Here is a 21,349-nt window from a genome sequence, read left to right as displayed (position 1 = left end):
AGGTATGGACTGTGTGATTTCAGGCATGGTTTTGTTGTGGTGTGAAGAGAAGGTGTTAGCTGCCGAGTTCTGTTTGTCAGCAGAGCCTGACAAACCCATGCTGGCACTTGTTGGGGCTGGGCAACCAATCACAGCTGGAACGGTTATCGTCATGGAGTCCCTGTGGGCTTCCTCTATCAGGTCACATCCCAAAATAACATTGGGCAGTATTTCAAATGAAGAAACGAAGGCTTTCGGGGCTGTAGCCAGCCTGGAGTGTGAGATTCTGTGTGAAATACTTGGACCTGCTCCAGCGCTTTTGATCTGCATGGTAGATGAGCAATAAAATGCATGAAACACGTTGGAAACACGTGAGGAAATTCTCCCTGGCCCTGCTGCTTCCTTGGAACTGGCAGGGCACCGAGTGGGCTGATCCTCACCTCCCGTCTCTCAGCAGGATTATGCTTGGAAGAGAGCTAACGCCGGGGAAAGAGATCTTTCCACTTAAGAGACATCACTTAGGGGGCAGTTCTTTTAGTAGACCTCCTGGAAGGTACCTGTTAGGTGGGCCCGTTAGGAAGAATTGAGACCCTGAGTTTTGAGATGCTAAAAGTGGCCCCCACCAGGGAGAATAGGGGCTTGGGTTGATTGAACTCTGCCTGTGTGAGAGGTGTGTTGTAGAAAGCCAGACTTGCTCGGCACATTGAGGTCTGACTCAACAACCAGACATCCGGCTTTTTGTGGAACAAAAGACCTGAAAAACTGGCTTTTTGTAGGGTAGAAAGCAGAGGTGTGTCCCGTGCAATAAAGGGACATGGAGTTCAGGGCAATATCTATGCATGTAGATAGAGGGGAGAGACTTCTTTTGGAGTCTTCTCCCCAACAAGTCCCTCCTGATTCCCAATAAAGACATTTGCTGTGATTAGCCATTGAGACTGATTGATATGTCTTAGATCTTATGCGGCTCATGTGTTGTCATATCTCTCATTCCAGGGTGTTACTGCTAGTAACTGCACATTCCATATGGCCCCAACCATATGGTGCCAGTGGACTTGCATGCATAGGCCCCAGGGGTACCCCAAACTCAGATGTGTCCAGTCCTCCTTTGTATAACTGCGAAAATCAAGCCCAGCTTGTTGCCAGCTTTTGTCCAAGGCAACAACTGATAAGTGCCAAGAACTAGGCCTTGGTCTCCTAACACAAAGGTGTGGCGATTTTCCCTCAGTCCATATAGTATCACAGCATGATGGAGAGAGAGAGCGAGAGAACATACAGGCTTTGGAGTTCAGCAGACCTGGGTTCACAACCTCGTGACTGCCACTTACTTGCTGGATGACTTGGACATGTAACCCAATCACTCTGGCATCCGCGTGCTCATCCTCACATGTTAACGGTGTTAACGGAGAGTGGTAGGAAATGAAGGGATTCCATAAAGTGCCTGGCACGGCATATGTGCTCAAATGGGAAATGAACTGTCTCTTCCTATGCTAACATTGGGGTCCTTTAAAAAAAAAATCATTTATTTATTTATTTTTAAATCAACTACCCCCGTGCTGACCAGTTGCCATCTGCTGGAAATGACAGTTTGAGAGATTGGCCTCCCAACCAACTAAATCAGAGAGATAAGAAAATTCTCGTACTGCTTCAGTCCCTACTATTATTCAGTGCTCTGGCATCCCAGCCCAAGTGGGGCTGCTGTTGACAGTGGTTTATTTAGCACTTTTCCTCCAAGGAGCTCAGGGTACTTTACCAAAACTGACAGCACTCCTCAGAGTGCCTCTGCACTGCCACCACTGGTACCTCCAGGGTCCTGAGAGCCCTGTCACAGGGGCTGCTGATGTTTTCTTCAAGCTCCTGGGGTCTCAGCTGGACTAGCACATTCACTCGTGGGTCTGTGGAGAGCCTGGTTTTTAACAGAAGTTGTGGCTAAAGGAGCATCCATAGGCCCTGCCCAACCTGTAGCAGTGGCTGGTGGCTTGTTGTTGGGTTTTTTCCTTTTTTGTCCCCCTCCTAAGTTCCTCGGAAGATCTCCAAGGATATACACCAAGTTGAGCAGGGGTTCTTCAGTTGGGGGCAGCAGAAAGAGAGCAAAGGAACACTTTGGCTTTACCTATACTGTTGGAACTGTTTTTTTGTTTAAAAATTTTGATGGGCTGCCAAAAAATTTTTTTAATGTTTGTTTATTTTTGAGAGAGAGCAGGGGAGGGGCAGAGAGAGAGGGAGACACAGAATCCAAAGCAGGCTCCAGGCTCTGAGCTGTCAGCACAGAGCCTGACGCAGGCCTCAAACTCACAGGCCGTGAGATCACGATCTGAGCTGAAGTCTGACGCTTAACCGACTGAGCCACACAGGCACCCAGGAACTGTTTTTATCATGAGAATATTTGTTACTTGCTCAATTAAAACCAAAAATGTTCAAAACACTTTTTTTTTTAAGAGATTTTTTAAAAGTTTATTATTGAGAGAGAGAAGTGCGCGCACAAGTTGGAGAGGGGCAGAGAGAGAGAGAGAGAGGGAGGGAGAGAGACACCTGGTATCCGAAGTGGGCTTCAGGCTTTGAGCAGTCAGCACAGAGCCTGACGCCGAGCTCAAACTTCCCAGCTTTGAGATCATGACCTGATTAGAAGTCAGACACTTAACTGCCTAAGCCACCCAGGCACCCCAAAACAGTTAATTTTTCAAAGCCATTGAAAAGAACCAAGTTCTTCTGGATGGACCTTTGATTCCTATTCTGTTTCAAAATACACTGGTTTCTTTTTTCTGTAAGCAAGTAGTTCTTATTACCAGAAGCGGGCAGATTGATAAGGAATGGAGACTGAAGGAAGGAATGCTGAGGGAACCTACTGGCCCCTGTAAAAGAGAGCATTGAGCTGTGGTTTCTGTTACAGACCAGAGCCTAGCAAGTGGCTCTCAAGGCCTACCCAGTTGGCTCCTCTTGTCTTCTTGCTGCCTCTTTTGAGTTTATTCTCCTGGGCTCAGAAGCCAGGTGTCCCTGGTATAGCTTAGCCCTCAACATGGGGGTGGAACCCTCCTTTCTTGGAATGAACCCCGGGCTTTTTATAGCTACAGGTACTTTAGTTCTTTGGAAGGGAAGACATTCTAGTGTTACCTGGAGAAGGGCCTTCTTGAGTTCTCTTCCATCATGGGACTAATTCTAATTGCATATTTAAAGCACGCTATGGTATTCTAGGTCTGCTGCTTAGAGGAAAGCTAGAATTTTCTGACTTTCTGAGCTAACACTGGAGAGCTGGACACCTATACAAAAGTATACCTATGTGCCTGCCTTGCCTTCAGGGCAAGCCTTGTTCACACAGTGCTCAGCAGAAGTGTTCCCAGCTTAGTGAAGTAACCCATGGTTTGTGGAAGGTCCAACGAACCTGGATACTGGGGGGAGAGCCTAAGAGGTACCCTCTGTCCTTCAATTTTATTGTCAGACTCCAGGGTCAGAGTCCTCTCGAACTACTCTTTCTGGGATGAGCTTGTGGGAATAGCAATAGATTTAGATCAGGCTGTTTTGGATCTCCTTTCTCTTCAGATGTGTCTCTTTAAGAGAACTTCTTTCTTAACCATTTGAGTATTAAGAGTTTTCCTAGACCTGAGGAAAATCATACCCAAAGCTCTCATTCTTTCTTCAGGATACAGTTAGTTCCCAGCTTGAAGTTAATGTGTGGTGTTGAACCAGTGGTATTGCTAGAGAATGAAGCTGAGGCTTGGCGGGGGGGCAGAGGGGCATGCATTTCTCGTAGCGAATATTTTTCATATTGAGCTCTTGGTTGCTAATCTTGGAGTTTACTGACCTAAAGTGAACTCTTTACTGATTAATTCAAGGCAAGCAAGGCCCCCCAGTAAACATCAAGTCCTCACTAAAAAAACAGCTAGGACAGGGGCGCCTGGGTGGCTTGGTCAGTTGGGCGTCCGACTTTCGCTTGGGTCATGGTCTCGCGNAAAACCAGCTAGGACAAAAAACTGGATTTGTTCAGTTGGTAAACATTTGTTCGTCCCTATTGTCACTTGTCAGGAATATAGACCCAGACCTTCTTGGCAGCTGGGGAATTGTCTTTCATGTACAATACATCTCTTTCCCACCTCCTACCCTTTAAGTTTATTATATGGTAACTTGGAGCAAGTGTGTCCTTGGTGGATGTACTTTATAATAACCTGATGGAGAGTGGAACTGTAGCTAGCTCCTGGTACCGTCCTGGCAGTGTTTTAAAAAGTTTCTCCATTGGAAAAAAAAAACTAAAGGCTCACTGAAAGAGAAGCTTTCTTATGACTGTAGGTGTTGGGGACAGGAAAGAAGATGAAGGTACTAGATGATCTGCTTCTGGTAGATAGACCATGGGTCAGCAAACCCCAGCTTATGGGCCAGTTACTTTATATAAAATTTTATTAGAACACAGGGAGGGGGTAAAAAAAAAAAAAGTCACACCCATGTGTTTATGTATTATCTGATTATGCTTTTGCACTATAATGGCAGAGTTGAGTAGTTGTTACAAGCACTAATGGCCCACAGAGTATAGAATATTTTCTATCTGGCTCTGATTAGACTGTCATCTGTAAGCTTTAGTATCAGGACTGTGTAACGTGTGCAGTGTATTTGCTCTTGGTTGGTTAAGGAAAATGTTAACTGTATAGTACGACTGTTGAAAGAAGAGCAGAGCCTTTCTGCCTAATATTGCTAATCCATGTCCTTGTGTGTATGTTTCAGGATCTGTCTGGTTCAATAGATGATCTCCCCATGGGGACAGAAGGAGCTCTGAGCCCTGGAGTGAGCACATCAGGGATTTCCAGCAGCCAAGGAGAGCAGAGTAATCCAGCTCAGTCTCCTTTCTCTCCTCATACCTCCCCTCACCTGCCTGGCATCCGAGGCCCCTCCCCGTCCCCTGTTGGCTCTCCCGCCAGTGTTGCCCAGTCTCGCTCAGGACCACTCTCGCCTGCTGCAGTGCCAGGTACCCTCAAGTGTTGGACTTTGGGGAGAGGGAAAGGGGACTAGCTCCCAATGATATCAGGAGCTGCAGCCTTCAACTGCCACAAAGAGTATGTCTGCAAAGCTTCCCTTCAGCATTTGAAGAAGAGAGATGGGAGCCCCTTGGTTGGGTCCCTCTGTATATGTGGTATCGGGAGGTGGTATTGGTATTGGCCTGCCCAGGAGCCGTTTCTGTCTGTAATGACCTTTGAGCTAGAATTTCCAGGCTTAGCCACGATTGGCTTCTTTCTCTGTTTGGAGCAGGCAACCAGATGCCACCTCGGCCACCCAGTGGCCAGTCGGACAGCATCATGCATCCTTCCATGAACCAATCGAGCATTGCTCAAGATCGAGGTGAGACCTTGGGCTTTCAAGGAGGTGCAGAGGTCTAAGGGAGCCATTTGGTTGTCCTGTGTAATAGCTTTTGGAGGGCTGTGTGACCAGGAAGCTTAGGACGATCCCAGCAGCAAATTGTGAAGTTAGAGTGGGCTTGACCATGTTGGTGGCACCAGAATTCTGTTCCACCTTGCGCGGACCACTCCCCCCACCCTGCCAGTCTTTGTTCCTCGATGTTTGTGTTCTGATGGATTCCTCCCTACATTGTACCTCATTTGGTCGGCAAATACCAAAGACTTGGCATCAAATCTTTACCCTTCAAATCACGTACCATTTTGTTGTCATTGCTGTTTGTCTTTTCAAACCCCCATTTAGTAGAAATAGTTGGCATGCCCTGGTTACTGGCTGTGTCAATTTGGAGGGTCCCTAAAAGCGCACATAATTATATAGGAAATAACATATAAGAGACTTCATGCAAGTATTTGCTAAAGAAAATGTAGATGGTGAAGTCCCGCGATAAGGGAGCACATTAATTCTCATTGTACTGAGGTAATAACTTCTGTGGACACTACCCACAATAGGTTACATGCAGAGGAACCCCCAGATGCCCCAGTACAGTTCCCCCCAGCCCGGCTCGGCCTTATCTCCGCGTCAGCCTTCGGGTGGACAGATGCACACAGGCATGGGCTCCTACCAGCAGAACTCCATGGGGAGCTATGGTCCCCAGGGGAGTCAGTACGGCCCACAGGGTGAGTATACTGCCCAGTTAGGAGTACAGAGAGGTGGGAGGAGAAGACAGTTCCTTGTCTGATATGCTGCTGTCTGGGTTGCAAGAGTAGGATTGCCCTTTGCTTTAAATCCACCAAAGCCAGGCCCTAAAAGAGGGCAAGACTATCATCCTGGGAAAGTCCCTGAGCCTCTCCTTTAGCTGTAAAATGGGGAGAAGGTGTTTAACACAAGACTGGGCACAGACACTTAATGGTAATTAAAATAAATTAGTCCTTATAGAATGTATCTTTGCTCAGAATGAGCCCTGGACAGATGTAAAACTGAATGTCTTACACGGAGCATAGGAGAGAAGGCAGGTTGCCCATGTAGGAAGGAAAGAGTTCTGAGAGTTTAAGGGCTCGGATAACAACGAAGCCAGCCTTGCCTGCCAGCCAGCCAGCCAGCCAGCCAGCCAGCCAGCCAGCCAGCCAGCCTTGCGCTGTGCTGTGCTGTGCTGTGCTGTCTTTAAGATGAGAGTCCAGTGAAGGCCTGCCCTCATATGTTCCTGGCCTCCCCCTACCTTTGTTGTTATTGTTGTTTTCTCTTTAATGGGGTGAAGGCTGCCACGAAGTTGGTCTCTTACCAGACCAAACAAATACTGAGTGATTCCCATCATTTATGATCTTTGGAGTTGTAGAGCTGAGCAAGATTAGGGAGTTGCTAGTGAGTCACTAACCAAGTCTCTGTGTCTTCTCTTCTTTCCCTCACAGGAGGCTACCCCAGGCAGCCAAACTATAATGCCTTGCCCAATGCTAACTACCCCAGTGCGGGCATGGCTGGAAGCATGAACCCTATGGGTGCTGGAGGTCAGATGCATGGGCAGCCTGGCATCCCACCTTATGGCACACTCCCTCCAGGGAGAATGAGTCATGCCTCCATGGGCAACCGGCCTTATGGCCCTAACATGGCCAATATGCCACCTCAGGTTGGGTCAGGGATGTGTCCCCCACCGGGGGGCATGAACCGGAAAACTCAAGAAACTGCTGTCGCCATGCATGTTGCTGCCAACTCTATCCAAAACAGGTAAGGCCTGGGAAGTGAAGAGAATGTCAGCACAAGGAAATAAATTGTAAAGTGATTCAGGTTCTTGAGACAGTTCTGGTTCTAAACCATGCCATCTTGGTAAACGTGTATTTTATTGAGAGCTCTTTCGAAAGCTGGATTTCCTTACGGTGAAATACACAACAAAAGTGCTGGTTCTTTTTTAAGTTTATTTTGAGAGAGAGAGAGAGAGAACCAAGAGAACCAGTGGGGAGAGGCAGAGAGAGCCGGGGGACAGAGGATCCAGAAGTGCTGATTCTTAAGCACTTGGTATCAAGTTTCACGTGACCAGATATTATATGTAAACATAGATTATTTTGATGAGTAAAGTAAGTCTTCAGAGTTTCTTCATTTCTTGTGTCAGTCTAGTTTTTAGGTTTCCAAAAGGATTTTTAATGATACACATGACTTGGATCTGTCGTGTGAGAAATAAGAGGATGGGAGGGTTGTGGTTTGCTGTTTCTCTACTGTTCTGTATGGTTCTTTGTGTTTGAGTCTGGTCCTAAAGTGCACAGAGCTCATGTGATTTGGTTTAATGACTTGAAGATTCATCCATTCTTCCTTGGCCACTCAATTTGGTGGCTGTTCACTTCAGCGAATATGATTCTACTAGTTTTTGAAGGCTGTGTCCATGCACCCCATTGTTGGTGGCTCCAGTTCTTAAAGTGACTTGTTTTATGGGACTCTTGATGAAGTAAGGTAGAATGGGGTGATTGACGGTAAAGAGGTGAATTTGGTAGTACTTGGAAGAGTGATGGAACCGTAGGGTTTGCAGTAGGCCCATCAAGAAAGCACTTCCAGGGGCGCCTGGGTGGCTCAGTCGGTTAAGTGTCCGACTTCGGCTCAGGTCAGGATCTTGCGGTCTCTGAGTTCGAGCCCCGCATCGGGCTCTGTGCTGACAGCACAGATTCTGTGTCTCCCTCTCTCTCTCTGCCCCTCTCACGATGGCACTTTGTCTCTCAATAATAAATAAACATTAAAAAAAAATTTAAAAAAGAAAGCAAGAAAGCACTTCCAGGTGCTAGCCATGCTGTGAGGGGTCCAGTTTGGTTGGGATTTGACATAACAAAGAATGGTAAAGTTGAGCATTTAATTTAGGCCTTTGACATAGAGAGCGTCCTTGTATGGAAACACATTTTTTTTTTTAAGTTTTATTTCTGAGAGAGAGAGACCACGTGAACAGGGTGGGGCCAGAGAGAGATGGAGACACGGAATCTGAAACAGGCTCCAGGGTCTGAACTAGCTGTCCGCACGGAGCCTGATGCGGGGCTTGAACCCACGAACCATGAGATCATGACCTGAGCTGAAGTTGGACGCTTAACTGACTGAGCCACCCAGGCGCCCCTGGAAACACATTTTGACACTGGAAGTGTCTCTGAGGGAGGCAGTACTTAGAGAGACACACTGTAGGACTTCCTTCTTCAAGGACTGGATCCTTTAAAATTGAGCTTTATGGTGTCCTGTTTGCAGCCTAAACCCTCTTAGAACCTTTTGTGGGAGGTAGAAGATGGGCATATCTAGGTCAGGTAGTACATGGTTTTCATTTGGGAAGCTCAAACTTTCTCCTTGTAGAAGCCTCACTAGATAATCTTGGCTCGCAAACTCTATTTAACTCAGGTCCAAGTGTGAAAGCTCAGTGTCTCTCACACTTTCCATCTTTCCTTCCTTAGGCCACCAGGCTACCCCAATATGAATCAGGGAGGCATGATTGGAACTGGACCTCCCTATGGACAAGGGATTAATAGTATGGCTGGCATGATCAACCCTCAGGGACCCCCGTATCCCATGGGTGGAACCATGGCCAACAATTCAGCAGGTAAGTCCAAGTTCTTGCTCACTCTAGGAATTTCTTCTAGAATGATCTTCCTGTCACAAATTTGTTGGGCTTGAGAGGTTTTTTTCCTCTCTTATGTAGGGATGGCAGCCAGCCCAGAGATGATGGGCCTTGGGGATGTCAAGTTAACTCCAGCCACCAAAATGAACAACAAGGCAGATGGGACACCCAAGACAGAATCCAAATCCAAGGTAATGATTTATATCTTGACTCCTCTCAACCTTCTGTCCCATCCTTCCCAATGATAGGAAAGAAAAAGAAAAGAGGGTGACTAGACTCTATTTATGTCACGGAGTAGATCATCTCAGAAAAGGCTGCTCTTGCCTCTTCTAATCATGAAGATTCCCAGGCTAATAGCTCATTGAATTAGATTTTAGTTTTAGCCTAAAGGGTCCTGATGTAAATAACACAGTGTTCTCACAGTTGTTTGTTATAGAGGAAATGCCAGGCCTGCAGTGTAGAAGTCTCTGTACTGCCCTCTGTGAAACTGTGCCCCCTGTCCTCGTGCATTGATAGGTGGTATGTGCCATGGGCAACTAGTTCCTCTTCTCTTCCCAGACCTCACTCAGAGCAGCAGGAATGGTTGGTGCCCTGTGTTCAATAAAGAAGGAGATGAGGGAGGTGGGGTTTGGGCCCTTGTTTGGCCTCCCTGTAGGATGGTCCTGAGTGTGCTATCTATTGGGTTGTGAAGCAGTCTGGGGACCTGCTCAGTGTTAGAGTCATTTGAAACATTTCTGCCCTTTGTCGTACCCCATTTCCCCCATCTTATATAAAGTAGGACAAAGTAAAAATATACAGCGGCCACCTCCAGTGGACCTTCACCTCTGGCTCTCAGACCCTTTTAGCCGTCTTCCTGTCTTGGGCAGGATAATTAACATCCAAAGCCTTTCAGGCAGGTAGGAGACCCTTCGTTTCTTGAGAGGAGGAACTTTCTTTTCATTTTAGTCCATCCCATTGTCTCCAGATCACGTTTTTGAGTTTCTTGAGTTCTCTGAAAATAGTCTGTAAAAGCTTGCCTAGGCTCCTGGGTCATAGTAGGGGAGTAGTAGTGACATTGACGTGAGGTGAATAAGGGCTTGACACTTGGCTCTGCTGCTTGAAAACTATGAGATTTTAGGAATGGCCTCCATGTGCCTGCTTCCTTATCTTCTAAGAGGAGAATAGTTTATAATGCCTAATACGTAAAGGCATTTATTAGCACAGCACCCAATATATAGTCAGTGTTAGCTTCCTTCCCTTACAGGAAGAATTTCTAGCTCCCATTTGGTCTTTTGACCTTAACAAAAGCAAGGTACCCCAGAATAAGAAGTTTTACTACTACCCTAATTAAGGGACTTCTGAGACCCTTAGCATAGGCTTTGAATCTGACCGATTCCTATGAATCTTGACCTGCCCCTTCCAGAAATCCAGTTCTTCTACTACAACCAATGAGAAGATCACCAAGTTGTATGAGCTGGGTGGTGAGCCTGAGAGGAAGATGTGGGTGGACCGTTATCTGGCCTTCACGGAGGAGAAGGCCATGGGCATGACAAATCTGCCTGCTGTGGGTAGGAAACCTCTGGACCTCTATCGCCTCTATGTGTCTGTGAAGGAGATTGGTGGATTGACTCAGGTGAGTGCCTAGCACTTGGCTTCCCCTGTGGTTTCAACAAGCCTTTCTCTAGTTACTCAGTGGCTTCGCCTGGCACAAAGCATCCCACAGGGACCTCACCGTCTCCTGCTCTCTGAGGCACGTACTGATAGACTGGAAGCACAGGGCTTCCAGAAAATAAGACAAAGGCAAGAGGCTGAGACCTCCCTGGGTAGTATGAAGTATTAGCATTGAGTTTACCACATGTCTAGGGTCGGACTGGAGTGCAAAGATATGGAAAATGTGGACTTTCTGAATCCATGGGAGGGAGTCTGGCATTGCAAGCAAGGTCATGGCTTGGAGAGAGGGGTCTGCTTTTGAATTCTTCCTTAGCCACTTAACAACATATGCCACCTTAATCAAGGTGTATGGCCATTCTGAGTCCTAACTTTCCTTATTTATAAAGTAGGGATAGTGTGTATTCTGCTAGATTGTCGGAAGCTGGAAATACTATGCAAAGCTTACAGCAAGATTTCTGCCACTGAAATTGGTTTGTGAGATAGTACAGAAGTAGCCATAGTAGTTGTTGACCCTTTCATTCCTGGATACTTCCCAGTGAAGATGGGATTTCAGGAACTATTTGATAGAAATAGTTTATGAGGGACAAAGTAGGTAGAGAAATTGTGTTTAGTTACTCCATGTGGGATATTTAAGTGAATGGATTAATCTGCTGGAAACCTGGACTGAACTCCATCCTGAGCCTGCCTCAGCTCTGATACCTTATAGTTTTGCTTTGCACTCAGCCCAGGAGGCACAGAGTTGAGGCAACGCTGTGCCTTGCAAACTTTCCTCCTATGTGTGTTACGTAGTCATTAGATCAGGAGGCTGCTGGTGGGTCTGAGTTTGTGGCTTAGCTCCGGGGGAGGCGTGGCAGGGAGAGATGTATTCCAAACCTTCTAAATCAGAAGAGGAAAACAGCTGTCACCAGCAGAAAAGAAAGTGATTGGAATGAAGCCAACCAACAGTCAGTTATGAATTCCTTCTCCCTTCGGGCTTTATTCCCCTCCCCCACAAAGGAAAACAAAACAAAACAAGACACGTGCACACTGCCACATAACTGGCGTGGGAAGCACCGCCACAGCAGGCTCCTGAGGTGACCCTGGGCTCGTTCCCGCCATTCTCCCTGGCAATGAGTTCTCCTAGCCAGGCTTCTCCTGCCTGTGGGGGCGGGGGTGGGGGCAGGCAGTGGGGTCATTGGCTTTGATGTGACACACTTCTGATTGGATGGGCTTCTGGATTCACTAAATCTAGGATGAGGTACAGAGGGAGTCCTGAAGCCTGCTCCTGTCTTCCAGTTTGCGAGAGGGTGCCAGCCTTTTGGGTGCTGTGATGTAATTGAACGCTAAAGACAGAGCTTGGAGGAGAAACAGTGCTGTCATAAGTTAGTCTGTAATGCTTCCAAGAAGGCAGAAGATGAGTCCTGAGCTGCCGTGAAGGATTAGTAGGGTGTTGGGTAGAGGAAGTGGCCATTCTAGTTGACTGGCCTACAGGACATGGAGATAGGAGAGAGAGAATCTGGATTATACACAACCAACACCATCTCCAGCCTTCAGGATTCATCTCATGTTTTCTGCTCTAGGGGAGTGTCCCAGGTCCCCTCCCTGCCATCGAGGTTGTCCCTCCCTTTGCTTCCTTATCACTCTTCTCTGTGGGATCACAGGTACCAGATTAGTAGATATGACAACATACTGAACTTCCTTTATGGGTTAGGACTGGAAAGCTGGTGTTCCCAGCCTTTGAGGTGGATGAAGAAGCGTAATGATACATGAAGAAGGAGACCTGTCTGGCTAGGGCAGAAAGACTGTCTAATTACAGGGATAGGGGCATGGTCTTGATCAGTGTGTCCCGAAGCTTAGGAAAGGACGCAGAACTGTAGGCTGGTGGTGATTTTCCCACCATGTTTCAGGAATATACTTGTATAATGCATCATACCTTCTAAATTCTGTTCTCTCTCAATAACAGTGATGTGAAATTTGCTCTCGTGTGAATTAGGACTGTCTGCTAGTTGCAGTGATCTGTGGATAGAGCCTGCTGCGGGTAGAGGGATGCTAGCCATGGATTTAACCTTTGTTGTGGACTTACACACCAAGTGGGGTTAACTTGGCTGGTTCGCTGAGAACCACGATCCCCTAAGAGATGAGAACCTGGAAGCCTGATGGGGTTTGGGGTTTGTGGGCAGGAAGATCAGGTGGAAGACCTGGCCCAACTCTTCTGGTTCCTTGTACAGGTCAACAAGAACAAAAAATGGCGGGAACTTGCGACCAACCTCAATGTGGGCACCTCAAGCAGTGCTGCCAGCTCCTTGAAAAAGCAGTACATCCAGTGTCTCTATGCCTTTGAGTGCAAGATTGAACGGGGGGAAGACCCTCCCCCAGACATCTTTGCAGCTGCTGATTCTAAGAAGTCCCAGCCCAAGATCCAACCTCCCTCTCCTGGTAAGGATTTGGGTGAGCGGCCCCACCAAAGCCCACCCTTCATGAGGAGCATTCAAGGGTCCAGGCTCATTATTCAGCAGTGCCTGGCACCCGGGACGTGTGCTCTGCCCTGTCCTGCCACAGGGCTTAACACGTTGGCAGACTAAAGAGCGGGCAGTGGCGACTCCCTTGAGAGGTAGTCTACAGCAGCCCTTAAGTTTTAATTTTCATTGTGCACCTGGCATCTTGCCAAATGTTTGTAAACTAGTGAGTGGGAGGGACACCAGAGGAGTGGGGAAGTCTGACAAATAGCAGTGAGGCAGGGCCATCTGGGAGCTTTGGCCCACTGATGTCAGCGCCTTAGAATGCAGCTCAGACAAGAGCCCTGAATTCCCCAGGGAGCTGCGATGCTAATGAATGGGAAGGAGGGGGTAGGGAGGGGGATGAATGGAACTCTCTGATGGGAGGGCCTCTGCCCACCCTCCTTTCTGAAAGGAGGCTGGGTCCTGGGCAAGCATGGAAAGGAGAGGGAAGAGGGCCAGGGCTCCTAGAAGGTGGGTGTAAACACATGTGCCCTGGTATTGACCTCTGAGGGTGTAATGAGTGCCTGAGATGACTCATCAGCTGGGGAGGCCTAAGCAGTGGGATGTCTGCTGCTGGGAATGGTAACTAATGGAAACATTAATTACTGGTGGTTCTGCTCGCATCAGCTTAGAGGAGGAACATTGGAACCTAAGTGGTGACACTGTGCTAGATCCTTGTGGGTAGGAGCTCCTAGGTTGCTAAAGCACACTGTAAGTTTGGGGCAAGATGGAGCCTTCCAGCCTAGGATTCTAGGGGCTCAGACTGGGAACTTGGGCTCTAGCATTACAGGGTCTAGTAAGTTAGACAGGGTCCTTGGGGAATCTGACAGAGACTCCAGGAAATCACTAGCATGGTGACGGCATTACCATACTACTCCTCTTCTCCAAAGGTGAAACCGTAGCAAGGAGCAATGGACCTGCTCAAATTCCCTTCCTTATTACATCGCCTTACAGATCCCCTGCCAAGAAGGGTGATTTAGGCCTTAGATTACCCCAGCCTTAGCCTTACCACATTCCTTTCCAAAAAGATCCGGGGCATTTTTGTATTTCTGTGAAAGTTAAACACTTGCCGGCTCACCCTACATCTCTGTCCACAGCGGGATCTGGGTCTATGCAGGGGCCACAGACACCTCAGTCAACCAGCAGTTCCATGGCAGAAGGAGGAGACCTGAAGCCACCAACTCCAGCATCCACACCACACAGCCAGATCCCCCCCTTGCCAGGCATGAGGTAAGGCCAGGAGCAGGGGCAGGTGGTTCGGAAGACCTGAGCAGAAGTGCATGAGCTCCTGTGCAGCCCAGAGTGGTCCCTGCCCCGTCTGCCTGGCCAGCGACTCTCGTGTGCCCTGCTTACTGGAGGAGTTGCTTTATTTGGGGTTTAATTGGCTTTCCTCACTCTGGAGCAGGAGCAATTCGGTTGGGATCCAGGATGCCTTTCCTGATGGAAGTGACCCCACATTCCAGAAGCGGAATTCCATGACTCCAAACCCTGGGTACCAGCCCAGTATGAATACCTCTGACATGATGGGGCGCATGTCCTACGAGCCAAATAAGGATCCTTATGGCAGCATGAGGAAAGGTGACCAATTACTGTTGGCCTCGTGCCCTTGAGGACAGGCCAGGGAAATGGGGGGATTATCTTGAGAGTGGTGCAGGGTTCTTAGTGAGCCATTTTCTGAGATAAGGCATTCCCAGATGTAACCACTGCTCTTCACGCCTACCTCCTTTCTTGTCTCCCTCTCCCTGGCCTTACGTTGTCATACCTTAACAAGTATGTGCTCTGTGCTGGTAGGAGCCTCTTTAGATCTTTTTTGAACTTAGCAGGGAAACAGTAGGAACAAACCCGAGCTCCGGAGAGGGCCTGGTCTTTGGAGCAGGCAAGGTGTAGGTTGATAGGCCTTCTGGCTTACCCATTTGCTCACTGCCTTCCTTCCTTTCTGTACTCAGCTCCAGGGAGCGATCCCTTCATGTCCTCAGGGCAGGGCCCCAATGGCGGAATGGGAGACCCCTACAGCCGAGCTGCCGGCCCTGGGCTGGGAAATGTGGCGATGGGACCTCGACAGCACTATCCCTACGGAGGTCCTTATGACAGAGTGAGGTAAGCATGGCCCCCACTCCTGTCCCACCCCAGCACCCCACAGCTCTAGTGGACTCAATCCACCTCTCCAATTGTGTCTAGGACGGAGCCTGGAATAGGACCCGAGGGAAACATGGGCACTGGAGCCCCACAGCCGAATCTCATGCCTTCCAACCCGGACTCGGGGATGTACTCTCCAAGCCGCTACCCCCCGCAGCAGCAGCAGCAGCAGCAACGGTGAGTGAAACCTGGTCTTGGTGTCGTTGTGGCTCAGGCTTTGCCATTTCCCACCCTGATCCTCTGATTCTCTCCCTCCTGCAGACATGATTCCTATGGCAATCAGTTCTCCACTCAAGGCACCCCTTCCGGCAGCCCCTTCCCCAGCCAGCAGACCACAATGTATCAGCAGCAGCAGCAGGTGAGGAGGGTGGCAGGGTGAACTGACACACAGAAGTTTAGGCTTGCTTTTGGTACTTTGGTGTTCTCCCACCTACATGACCAGCTCTGCTGAAGAGCCAAGCCCTCAGTCTCGTCCCTGTTTGGATTCTAGTCCAGTCTCTCTAGTTCTCCAAAAGGGCCAGATACCAGATACAGGCCTTACTTTGATTTTTTTTTTTTTTTTTTTTTTTAAGACTTACCTACATTTTTCTACGTAGGGGAAGGGAGAACCAGAGGGGAATGGGGAATGATTCTTGATTTCAGAAACAGCTTCCAAAGATCATTTGTAGAGGGTGATTCCGTTACTCCCTTGGAGACCGTGTCCTCTCCTAGAGGAGTGGAGTAAGCCTGGCAAGTGTCTGGGGTAGTCGTCTCGGCAGCTGTTTGTGGATCTTGTGTCACTGAGTGCAGAAGTTAACTTCCCCTCTGCTTGTCCCCATCTTAGAATTACAAGCGGCCGATGGATGGCACGTACGGCCCTCCTGCCAAGCGGCACGAAGGGGAGATGTACAGCGTGCCGTACAGCACGGGGCAGGGGCAGCCCCAACAACAGCAGCTGCCCCCAGCCCAGCCCCAGCCTGCCAGCCAGCAGCAAGCTGCCCAGCCTTCCCCTCAGCAAGATGTGTACAACCAGTATGGCAACACTTACCCCGCCACTGCCGCTGCTGCTACTGAGCGCCGACCAGCGGGCGGCCCCCAGAACCAGTTTCCATTCCAGTTTGGCCGAGACCGTGTCTCTGCGCCCCCCGGCTCCAATGCCCAGCAGAACATGCCACCGCAAATGATGGGCGGCCCCATACAGGCATCGGCTGAGGTGACTCAGCAAGGCACCATGTGGCAAGGGCGTAATGACATGACCTACAATTACGCCAACAGGCAGAGCACTGGCTCTGCCCCCCAGGGCCCCGCCTATCATGGTGTGAACCGAACAGATGAAATGCTGCACACGGATCAGAGGGCCAACCATGAAGGCCCGTGGCCTTCCCATGGCACACGTCAGCCCCCATATGGTCCCTCTGCCCCCGTGCCCCCCATGACGAGGCCCCCTCCATCCAACTACCAGCCCCCACCAAGCATGCAGAATCACATTCCTCAGGTATCCAGCCCCGCTCCCCTGCCCCGGCCAATGGAGAACCGCACCTCCCCTAGCAAGTCTCCATTCCTGCACTCTGGGATGAAGATGCAAAAGGCAGGTCCCCCAGTGCCTGCCTCGCACATAGCACCTGCCCCTGTGCAGCCACCCATGATTCGGCGGGACATCACCTTCCCACCTGGCTCTGTCGAAGCAACACAGCCTGTGTTGAAGCAGAGGAGGCGGCTCACAATGAAAGACATTGGTAAGGAGACCTCCCTGATCAGGTTGCTTTATCTCTTCTTAAAATCTTGTCCATCTTTTTTTTTCTCCATCCCAACGTTCTGGATGAGATCAAATCGGGTCCAATGTTGTCTGAAATAGAGCCAAAGAACTTTGGATAAGGAAAACAGCTGGTATCAGGCTTTACTAAAAGCAAGTGCCACGCAGTGATGTCCTAAGGGAGCCTAGAAGCAGATGTGTGTCCTCTCCTAGATAGGAACTGCCTCCCGCCATGTGTTATCTTCAGAGTAGCCTGACTGATGGGCCAGCCCCGGGGGAGCATCCAGCCAACCTGGGCTTGGTAGATGGACGACATGGAGGTTTATTTCAGGAACCCCGGAGGCATGGCGGGTAATGATGTCCCTCAAGTCTGGGCTGCTGGCAGAGAGCACATGGGCATTAGACACCATTAACATCCTGCTGTATGACGACAACAGCATCATGACCTTCAACCTCAGTCAGGTGAGTACAGGTACCTCGGAAAGATTGGAAGAATGGGAGGGCCTGAGATCTCCTTGAAGTAGACAGTGCTGAGTGACACTGGGAATTAAGCCATCCCTGGCCAACGTGGTCTCCCTTTTCTCACTCGCTCTCTGGTATCTTCCATGCCAGTGCTTTGATTCCATGCCAGTACTTTGCCACTGGCCATGGGCCCAGAACACTGAGAACAATAATAATTTGTGTAAGGTATCAGGATTGACTTCAAAGGAATTGGGGAGAAACTTTTTGGAATTGGTAAGAAATGCAGATTCTGTTGATGTGAGTGAGGACACCAACTTTTCAGACAAGAAAAACCTGTGCTCTTTATTAGTGAGCATGATTTTTTCCCTTTCTTACCTCATCTACCATGACTACAGGAGGTCTTCATCGATCCCATGGTTCCTAAGGTGTAGAAAGGGAAGTGGAAAGAAGTAGGCTCGTGGGGTGGGGGGTGGTGATGGTGGTATTTTAATTATGTTCTTGCAGAGATGATTCTCCAGATCCTCTCTCCACAGGGTGTGCACCTTGAGTTTTCCCACTAGCTTGGAAGAGTTTCTGCTGCACCAACCCACTCTTTTTGATCATCCATAGTACCTCCCAACCTGTCTATCAAGGCGCTGACTAGGGAGCATTGTTATTAATAGTTAACCGTTTATTGTGCCGTCACTTTGTGCCAGGTCCTTCATATTTTCTTTCATGTCATCCTCACAACAGTCTTCTGAGGCACATGTGACCTCTTAGAGATGAATAAATAAGCTCAGAGTCTTCTTATCTTTGCCCAAGTTCACACAGCTGTCAGCAGGGTCTTTCTGATTCCAGCGCCTGACTTTATGCCCATTTTATAAAATTGCCTCCCATGAGAAAGAAAAGGAACAGATACCGATTGAGCAATTTCCATATGGCAGGCATTCGATACATTCCATTTAGAGCTCAGAACAACCCTGTAGAGTTTAGGAATTTCCATCATGTTCAGTGGAAAGATAGAAGAAGTACAGCTCAGAGGGTTTAAATCATAGGGCCATTTCCTAGAAAAGCCAGAATTCCAACCTAGATCTTTCTAATTCTAAAGCCCTTATTTTTTCCATTTTGCTGTACTCCTGCCAGAGATTAATCTGACTGGCGATTAGTGTTTTCTTCTAGAGATAACTAGCCTATTTAGGATCCGAGCTGGAATTTGGGTCTGTCTAGCACCAGCTAGCACCAGTGTTTGGAGGGCTGAAGCTTCCCTTATCCCATTCATTATGTTGCATGATTGATTCGTGGAGGTCTAGCCTCCTGGAATGTTGGGGAGCTTGGAGAAGAGAGCAGGTGAACACCTGTCCACACTGCATCCCTTCTCTCAGCTCGTGTTAGACGGCTCATCCCACCATGCCTAGCCTTGGGCTACAACTGGCAGTGGGCTGTAGAGTGTCCTAAGAGGGATGCGGGGGCATTGACCAGAGTGAGTAGGAAAACTGGGCCTGATGAAGAAAAGCAAGAATTGGTAGGGAAAGAGGAGGCCACGAGATGGTGTGGTGCAGGGCTGTCGGTCAGTGTGTCTGTCCTGCTGGAGGCAGGCTGAGCAGAAGGGAGAACTGTGTGCTGGGCACAGGACAGACTGAACGACTTGCTGTGCGAAGAGCGTCTGGGAAAGGAGCAACTGTCTCTCCCAGGGGTACAGGTGTGTGAACTACAAGGAAAGAGGGGAGATCAGCTAGAAGACCTCAGGGGGCCTCTCAAGTCCAGGATTCTCTCGTTTAGCCCACTTTTCTTCCCTTGATTTATCCCCTGTTTTTTCTCTTGTAGCTCCCAGGGTTGCTAGAGCTCCTTGTGGAATATTTCCGGCGTTGCCTCATCGAGATCTTTGGCATTTTAAAGGAGTACGAGGTGGGTGACCCAGGACAGAGAACACTACTGGACCCTGGGAGATTCAGCAAGGCATCTAGTCCAGCCCCCATGGAGGGGGAGGAGGAGGAAGACCTTCTAGGTCCTAAACTAGAGGAGGAAGAAGAGGAGGAAGTAGTGGAAAATGACGAGGAGATGGCCTTTTCGAGCAAAGACAAGGCAGCCTCGGAGAGTAGTGAGGAGAAACTGGTTAGTAAGTTTGACAAGCTCCCGGTAAAGATCGTGCAGAAGAATGACCCGTTCGTGGTGGACTGCTCAGATAAGCTTGGGCGCGTGCAGGAGTTTGACAGTGGCCTGCTGCACTGGCGGATTGGTGGGGGGGACACCACTGAGCACATCCAGACCCACTTCGAGAGCAAGACGGAGCTGCTGCCTACCCGGCCTCATGTGCCCTGCCCACCAGTCACCCGGAAACACGGCACGGCGGTAGAGGGTACGCCAGGGACAACAGAACAGGAGGGCCCCCCACCTGATGGCCCTCCGGAGAAACGGATCACAGCCACGATGGATGACATGTTGTCCACTCGGTCTAGCACGCTGAGCGAGGAGGGAGCTAAGAGTGCCGAGGCCACCAAGGAGAGCAGCAAGTTTCCATTCGGCATCAGCCCAGCACAGAGCCACCGGAACATCAAGATCCTAGAGGACGAGCCCCACAGTAAAGATGAGACCCCACTGTGTACCCTTCTGGACTGGCAGGATTCCCTCGCCAAGCGCTGCGTCTGCGTCTCCAACACCATCCGAAGCCTGTCGTTTGTGCCGGGCAACGACTTTGAGATGTCCAAACACCCGGGGCTGCTGCTGATCCTGGGCAAGCTGATCCTTCTGCACCACAAGCACCCCGAGCGGAAGCAGGCACCACTGACTTACGAGAAGGAGGAGGAGCAGGACCAAGGGGTGAGCTGCAACAAAGTGGAGTGGTGGTGGGACTGCTTGGAGATGCTCCGGGAAAACACCTTGGTCACGCTCGCCAACATCTCAGGCCAGTTGGACCTCTCCCCGTACCCCGAGAGCATTTGCCTGCCTGTCCTGGACGGACTCCTACACTGGGCAGTCTGCCCTTCCGCCGAAGCCCAGGACCCCTTCTCCACCCTGGGCCCCAACGCCGTCCTCTCCCCGCAGAGACTGGTCTTGGAAACCCTCAGCAAACTCAGCATCCAGGACAACAATGTGGACCTGATCCTGGCCACCCCCCCCTTCAGCCGCCTGGAGAAGTTGTATAGCACCATGGTGCGCTTCCTCAGTGACCGAAAGAACCCGGTGTGCCGGGAGATGGCCGTGGTACTGCTGGCCAATCTGGCGCAGGGCGACAGCCTGGCGGCCCGCGCCATTGCAGTGCAGAAGGGCAGCATCGGCAACCTCCTGGGCTTCCTGGAGGACAGCCTTGCTGCCACACAGTTCCAGCAGAGCCAGGCTAGCCTGCTCCACATGCAGAACCCGCCCTTCGAGCCAACTAGTGTGGACATGATGCGGCGGGCTGCCCGCGCGCTGCTGGCCCTGGCCAAGGTGGACGAGAACCACTCGGAGTTCACGCTGTACGAGTCACGGCTGTTGGACATCTCGGTGTCACCGTTGATGAACTCATTGGTTTCACAAGTCATTTGTGATGTACTGTTTTTGATTGGCCAGTCATGACAGCCGTGGGACACCTCCCTCCCTGTGTGTGTGTGCGTGTGTGGAGAACTTAGAAACTGACTGTTGCCCTTTATTTATGCAAAACCACCTCAGAATCCAGTTTACCCTGTGCTGTCCAGCTTCTCCCTTGGGCCCCCCCCCCCCGCCCTCCCCCCCACACCTTTCTGTTCCTTGTCCTCACCTTACTCCCCTCAGGACCCCACCCTATTTGAAAAGACAAAGCTCTGCCTACATAGAAGACTTTTTTATTTTAACCAAAGTTACTGTCGTTTACAGTGAGTTTGGGGAAAAAAAAATAAAATAAAAATGGCTTTCCCGGCCCTTGCATCAACGGGATGCCACATTTCATAACTGTTTTTAATGGTAAAAAAGAAAAAAAAGGAAAAAAATACAAAAAAAAACCTCTGAAGGACAAAAAAGGTGACTGCTGAACTG

General features: G+C 49.6%; 1 protein-coding gene across 2 annotated transcripts in view; it reads left to right on the top strand.

Annotated features, from left to right (window-relative positions):
• ARID1A (AT-rich interaction domain 1A) overlaps positions 1–21,041 on the top strand; it is a 42,416-nt gene extending 21,375 nt beyond the window's left edge. Inside the window, exons 4-19 of one of the 2 annotated variants that reach the window (XM_077775898.1) lie at positions 4,687–4,927; positions 5,209–5,298; positions 5,862–6,029; positions 6,759–7,071; positions 8,760–8,905; positions 9,005–9,114; positions 10,326–10,535; positions 12,781–12,988; positions 14,148–14,280; positions 14,456–14,628; positions 14,997–15,147; positions 15,229–15,363; positions 15,448–15,544; positions 16,010–16,901; positions 17,250–17,380; positions 19,184–21,041. In XM_077775898.1, the coding sequence (XP_077632024.1) occupies positions 4,687–4,927; positions 5,209–5,298; positions 5,862–6,029; positions 6,759–7,071; positions 8,760–8,905; positions 9,005–9,114; positions 10,326–10,535; positions 12,781–12,988; positions 14,148–14,280; positions 14,456–14,628; positions 14,997–15,147; positions 15,229–15,363; positions 15,448–15,544; positions 16,010–16,901; positions 17,250–17,380; positions 19,184–20,914 (4,929 nt within the window). In that variant the 3' untranslated portion in view covers positions 20,915–21,041. Of the gene's footprint in view, positions 1–4,686; positions 4,928–5,208; positions 5,299–5,861; positions 6,030–6,758; positions 7,072–8,759; positions 8,906–9,004; positions 9,115–10,325; positions 10,536–12,780; positions 12,989–14,147; positions 14,281–14,452; positions 14,629–14,996; positions 15,148–15,228; positions 15,364–15,447; positions 15,545–16,009; positions 16,902–17,249; positions 17,381–19,183 lie in introns of both variants that reach the window. The other variant, XM_077775897.1, reaches the window with a different exon arrangement.
• Positions 21,042–21,349: the final 308 nt, after the last annotated feature.

This window comes from Crocuta crocuta, unplaced genomic scaffold, assembly GCF_008692635.1.
Source record: "Crocuta crocuta isolate KB4526 unplaced genomic scaffold, BGI_CrCroc_1.0 scaffold127, whole genome shotgun sequence".
Taxonomy (NCBI): domain Eukaryota; kingdom Metazoa; phylum Chordata; class Mammalia; order Carnivora; family Hyaenidae; genus Crocuta; species Crocuta crocuta.
This window is presented reverse-complemented; position numbering and strand designations above follow the sequence as displayed.